Source organism: Zalophus californianus, chromosome 9 (genome assembly GCF_009762305.2).
Source record: "Zalophus californianus isolate mZalCal1 chromosome 9, mZalCal1.pri.v2, whole genome shotgun sequence".
NCBI classification, from domain to species: Eukaryota; Metazoa; Chordata; class Mammalia; order Carnivora; family Otariidae; genus Zalophus; species Zalophus californianus.
This window is the reverse complement of record NC_045603.1, coordinates 45,396,192-45,402,831: the sequence shown is the minus strand read 5'-3', so window position 1 is coordinate 45,402,831 and position 6,640 is coordinate 45,396,192. Positions and strand designations below refer to the sequence as shown.

The 6,640-nt window shown below is 34.5% G+C and overlaps 1 protein-coding gene across 1 annotated transcript in view; it reads right to left on the bottom strand.

The window, feature by feature from the left end:
- Window positions 1–209: 209 nt before the first annotated feature.
- Window positions 210–6,640, bottom strand: part of ZFC3H1 (zinc finger C3H1-type containing) — a 51,578-nt gene continuing 45,147 nt past the window's right edge. Inside the window, exons 28-35 of the mRNA XM_027593063.2 lie at window positions 6,086–6,196; window positions 5,697–5,801; window positions 5,400–5,565; window positions 4,225–4,325; window positions 2,288–2,389; window positions 1,622–1,661; window positions 1,313–1,375; window positions 210–1,183 (exon numbers count right to left, since the gene is read on the bottom strand). Of these exons, the coding sequence (XP_027448864.1) occupies window positions 1,046–1,183; window positions 1,313–1,375; window positions 1,622–1,661; window positions 2,288–2,389; window positions 4,225–4,325; window positions 5,400–5,565; window positions 5,697–5,801; window positions 6,086–6,196 (826 nt within the window). The 3' untranslated portion in view covers window positions 210–1,045. The remainder of the gene's footprint in view (window positions 1,184–1,312; window positions 1,376–1,621; window positions 1,662–2,287; window positions 2,390–4,224; window positions 4,326–5,399; window positions 5,566–5,696; window positions 5,802–6,085; window positions 6,197–6,640) is intronic.

Genomic DNA, 6,640 nt, shown 5'->3' with positions numbered 1-6,640 from the left:
GGTCTTGAGAATCAGGAATTTAATGGTAATGCAAACCTATGTGTTCACTGTCCTCAAAACAGAAGGGGAACCTATTTTGTGAATCAAAAAGTCACTAAACTGTTTTTATAGGAAAGCAGGTTAGGATATAGTTACGGGGAAAATCCGTATCTCCTACTTCAACCCTTTCCCACCACAGTGTGAAAAGTGAATAAAGACAGCAACATTTTTTAAAAAGTTAACTTATATTAAAAATATTTTGTTTATAAACAATTTTAATACTACAAAGTAGTATTTCAATACAAAGCAGTTCGAATATTAACTGTTCTTTAAACTGTTAAACTTTATTATAAATTAAAATTTCTTTACAAAAAAATTGCACATAATATTTGACCACTCTTAGGTTCTGATGCACTGGCATTTGCAATAGTTTCTTTAATCTTCAAGTTAAACAGTCTCGGCAAGGAGTCCAGAACGTAGAAAGGGCAATAAACAACCCTGTTAGAGCATTCAAGTGCAACTAGCAGACTTGTGGCCATGGCAGTTACACTTTCCTTAAGATGGACTGCTTAAGTTTTAAATCCTGAAATGAAGAATCTCAAAAGGTTTAAAGAAGAAGAACTAAAAGGGACTGCCTGCATTTTACTTGTAAACACAGCCCTGGAAATTAAATCCCAAACAAGAATCTCTCAGGCATCAGAGAGTGTCAAGTGAATCAGGAATAGCACAACGTAAAGAAAGGGGGAAAAGTAAAAAATAAAAACAAAAACAAAGCAAAATTAAAATAAATGTCAGTCACTTTGAGGAACTATACTTACGTACATGATGTTATGAGTATCTGGCAGGGCCCAGAAGTAGGCCAAACAGGAAGTTCATTTATCCAACCGAAGAGGGTCATGTTCATTGCTTCCGGTTTTGAGGATAGGATATTGTAGGGGACTTGATATGATCAGTAATGCTTGTCTGCCTTACGCAGACCTTAGCCAGGGATCAGCCTAATCTTGAAGGATCATTCAAATAATTTTGGCAATTATTATAAGGACTTAGAACTGACTGCACCCAGTGTTCAGTGATTCTTGCTTTCTGTTTTGTAACTGTTTAAATTTAAGAGCTCATTTAGGCTGACTCCAATCTCTTGGCACTTGGAAACTAGTTTTCTCAGGTTATCAGTTTTACCTCCTTCTGATGCTTCAAACAAGAGTTGCTGTAAAAGACAGGGAAGCACAGAAGTAAGACTTAGCTAGATTTTGAGCATCACCACATCAATGGATATGGCACATGCAGAAAATTTATAGGAAAACTTCAAGATGAAATAAAAGATAAAAAGCATTACATCTTTCCACAGTGATGCACAAAGAGGTAACTTCTGTAAGGCTCTCTGATATAAACGGTGGACCTATAAGATAGATATACACACAATTCCATCAGGAAACATGATGAAAAACACATTTATAATCCTAATTATTTCACTGGGACCTCATAATATACAAAATGGTTACACTGGGTTTTCAAGTTTCCAAACATTCAGAGCTCTTAGCACGTAAACATTTATGTTTTAATCCTTTTAAACTGAGAAGTCAACAAAAGGGGCTGAACAGCTTAAAAACAAAGTGACCCAACTGATAAATCAATCATAACTTACCTCTCTTTGTCCCTTTAGAACAATCTCAGCAGCAATGGCTCTAAGGAAAAAAAAAGGAATATAGAAAAGGGAGAAGAAAAATTTATATATCTTTGAACGAAATGAGATACTACCACTGGCAGAATACTGACTGTGGGAATCTGAGTACAAAACTTCCTGAAAGTAACAGGCTAAACTTCCAAGGAGGGTAACCTATAGTGAAAAGAAAAATTCAACAATTTTTATCAACTTTACAAGAATTAAACAGACCAGTGTTTTGAACACAAATAACGTTCGTGAAAAATACTCATAATTACTAGTAAAAACACCTGGCACTAATAATACCTTTAAAAGAAAGAAGACATAAGACTCTAAGAGGGGGAAAACCCCACATTAAAAAAAAATGGGCTTAAAATGTGTATAACAGATTTGTTTGATAACAGTACTATTATCTAAATGTGCTGCTTCAAAAAAAATTAAAACTCCATCCATTCTAGTTTTAGAAGCAATTGTTAATGAGCACGCCCTTACTCTCAGTAGAAAAGCTCAGCAAGTGCCAAAAATAAATCTAAATTAGAGCTCTGTCCAAGAAAAAAAAAAAGATGTCATTTCAGATTTACCTGTCTGGAGCAAACCTTACAAATAAAAGCAATAGCTATAAAAACATGTACATGATTGCTGCATTACATTTTCCAGGTGGCCAGGCATGTTGGAATATTATATGTAAACATCTTGGCTTGAAGTTTCAGAATCTGAACATTGCTTTCTTCCCATTCATGTTGAAGTAGCCTGCAAAGTACATTCAGGAAAATGAACAAAGCACTGCAAGTGTAGGGAACACCAAATGTGCTCTATGAGCAGAATGTTTGATGAGGTATAATTTTTGATCAGTTAAATTCCCTCAAGGCTATTCAGCAAGTGATTGTAAATGCCTCTTACAAAAACTGCCCTGGGACAGGAATAGGCAAACTAGTAAGATGCCCCCCAGTCAAGGCCCATGCCACATTCAACAGACTAAAATAGGTCTACGTATTCTTATTAAAGCACTCACTCCATGAGCTCCCTCTCCCAAATTTTAGAAAATAACTTGATATATTAATATAATTTCCTTGTATTTTTCTTTATTAAACAGAGTAGATGAAATATGAATGTTTCTTGGGTTAAAATGTAAGTACAGTCACTAATTATTAAGTTCTCTATTCTGGAAAAAAAAAAAAAGAATGACCACAAGGAAATAACTATCAAAACACAGAAGTGGAACTCTACCATCAAAACCAACAATCAAACTACCTGTATTCCTAAATGCCTAGCCTAACAGATACTAGTCAAAATATGACATTTTCTGTTTTTCATGTTTTACCAAAGGTGATGCTTTATTTTTTTTAAAAGATTTTATTTATTTGAGAGAGAGAGAGAGAGCACGTGAGAGCACGAGCCGGGGGAAGGGCAGAGGGAGAGGGAGAAGCAGACTCCCTGCTGAGCAGGGAGCCCCCGACATAGGGTTCAATCCCAGGACCCTAGGATCATGACCTGAGCCAAAGGTAGATGCTTAACTGACTGAGCCACTCAGGCTCCCCAAAGGTGATGCTTTATAATAGAAATTTCTGTATTAGCTTCTGCAGACTGGAATGCTTACTAAGAATTTTTATTATGAAACATGATTTTTATCATAACCTTAAGCCTTTAAGTTTTTTTCAATCTCATACCATTTTCCCACATACATGCTAAATGGAATGGAAATAATTTAAAACACAAGGAAGTATTTGATAAATATTTTAGGTACCTTATGATCCACAAAACAAACTTAGAAACCTAAGACACAACTGATGCAGTGGGAGTGACTGCACAAGCAGAAGCCAAAGCATTAGCATGGAGGGTACCATTTTGAATTAAAATGCACAATTCTTGAGGGTGAGAATAAGTTTACTCTGTCAGAGCAGAGAAACTACAAAGAAATGCTCAAAAGTCTCCCTCTAATTCAATGTATGAAATCCCTAGATAAGTGTTTCTCAAATGTATTTGAGGGCTCAAGCTCAGGAATCTATATTTTATTTAGTTAACTGATTTTTAAAGGAGGCTCCACGCCCAATGTAGGGCCTGAACTCTTGACCTCTGAGGATCAAGAGTCACAAGCTCTACCAACTGAGCCAACCAGATGCCCCCAGGAATCTGTTATTTTAAATGAGCATCCCAGGAGACTCTGATGCATGATAATACTTGAGAATGACTGACCTACATGAAAACAAATCATAGTAACCAAAATATAGTTAGCTGCTATCTCCATTAACACTTTACAAACCTTTTAAGTAATAGTCCTTTGCTATGTAAAACATGCTTACTGCTTATAATGCATGTGCTAAGGACAGATGGTGTGTGCTTAGGGAATGCAGATAACTTTACTTGAATCATAGGCCCCTTATAACCTGTAGTTTTCTGAAGTAACCAGATTTTTATACTGACTTTTACATGAATTAGCTGTATATTGCTTAACAACTCTGAAACTGAAGTAGTATGTATCAATGAGAAAATGCTAAAGAACAGACAACTCTTATCAAGTTTTTAAAGAATAATTTTATATGAAGAGCTATTGGGCTGAGACCAAAAATAATTTTATTTTTTCTTACCTCAGTGCAAGTCCAGAATTAGTTGGCATAATTGAGCAAAACCGTTCCAAGGTTTTGGAATGCTGAGTCTTTGGAACACAGCTCAAATAAAAGAAAATAACCTGTAAAGGTTGAGGGGGGGAAAATGAATGCAACAAAATGTGAAATCCAATTACCTATGTGTTTTAATGAGAAAACCAAAATGGTCTTTAAGACATGAATGTATAAATTATAATAATGTATGATGCTGTGAGTTACAGTTCCTACCATTAATTATATTAGTGATTTTCCAAATATGAATTAGGAAATATGATCTAGTGATGACAGCCATGGACTGAGAACACTGACAAGGAGCCAGGAGTCCGGGTTTACATTCCTGAGTCTACCTTTACTTGCTGTATAGCTGGGCAAGTCATAGGACTAATAATACCTGCCACATCTTGCTCATGGAATGCCCGTGTGTAAATGACTTAATGTCCATAAAGTGGTTTGAGATCCTGGGATAAAGAATGGCATAGAAGTACAAAGCATAGTAATTGGTTATCCTGATTAGCAACAAAACCATCCCACCAAAAAATAAAATAAAATACATATATGTTTTAGTCTACATGGAGCTTTAACAGGAGCTTTTAGCCTACATTGCACTAAACGAAAGGGGTCTCTGAAAATAAACTAAACCAAACCTGTGCTTCCTTTCCTGTAAGAAAATAACCTTATAAATATATCATTAGTCATATTCTACTATTAAAATTCTAAACAGCATGTAATTTCAGCTTTCTTATGCCCTATGTATAGCTAATATTCACTTGACAAAATAGTAACCAAAAAAAGTATCTACAATGTACATTATGGAATTTTTCATTGAGTAAAATTTCCAACTTATCATGCAAAGCATTACAGATATTATAATTACTTTTTTCGATCGTTCTTCTTTAATATGTCTTAAACCATAACATCACTTCAATTGTACTTCAATGCTAAATTTTCTTAAATATATCAATATGCACATTTTACTTTAACTTAAAAGGGCTCTGTTCCTAGATTTAAGTCATAGTAGGAAACATGGTGAGGAACAGTAAATGCTACAAAAGTGGACCTAAGAAAAGCTCTCTTGATATAAAACAAGAGTTTTGCTGTCATTTTTTAAGTCCCCTTCTTTTGCAAATATCTAAAGAAGAAAAGTTTTAAGTTCTTACCCTATTATGGAATTCATAGTTGGACCAGTAATCAGCACTGCTAAAAGGAATGGGGTATCGGGCAGGGACTGTAACCAAACATCTATTCACTAAATCAGTAAAAAATTTGAATTCTTGGACTTTGTTTCTGGATCCAGCAGCTCTATTATTGGCAAAGACAAGATAACTGCCAAAAGAAAAATATTATAATTTAGAATAATTAAGGCAGTGTTTTTCTCACTCAGAAAGGTGATCACCCCTTTCCCCACCATATCCCTTTATTCAAATCCCATTCTTATTAAGAGGAACTAAACTTACTCCATCCAAATCTTCTGCACTATATCAGATCTCATGGCCACCCCTAATGCTGCCTCATATGCCTCCACTGTCTCTTTAATACTTGATTGAAGAGGATGACAAAGGCTGTTTAAAAAATGAAGGAAAACATTGTATGTCTACAGCTCAATTCAATTAGGTAAAGGAATGACAAAGTATTATTTTAAACATTACGGATATTATTACAATGGAATCCTTCTTTTGAGGTTTCTTCTATAATAATGTATTCTTCTATAATAACCTTAGCATCCCTTCAATTTTGCTTCAATGACTTTAACATCAAATTAGTTTTAATACAGTATAATTCAGTAACAAGTAACAAATGCAAGTCTAATATGCAGTACTTCTTTCCACAGTACATAATGTCTCACCAGTAAATCAGCCACAAATAAGGAACTTGGTAGTTAAACATCTCATCATCAAAATTCCCTTTACATAAACGGGCTGGAATGTCAAGTGGTCCTGGTATATTTAAAAGATACCTGAAACAAAACAAAACCTCTGTTTGAAATTATGCCTATGCACACATGGATTACTAATACTTAAGAAAAACAAAAACAAAACAAAACAAAAACACCTCTGCTTCAACTTAAATGTCTTTGAAATACTTTGAGTCTTGAGACTGTGTTCACATGTATAACCATACTGCTTTGGTCACGTCTCTAGCATCACACAGTCTATTCTTTTATACCTACACAAGTAACTCCTCTTCAAAAATGAATTTATTCTATCTCCCAAATTAAACAAACCCCATAATCTAATTAAATCTAATTAAAAACAGAGAACAACAAATGGAATTACCATGTCTCTAAAAGACATTTTCCCACAAAATCTATACTTTCTTGTAAAAAAAAGTTCTTTAAGAGTTATAAAACTTGACATCTGAAAACAATCTCTTTCTCATATACATACATACACATACATAG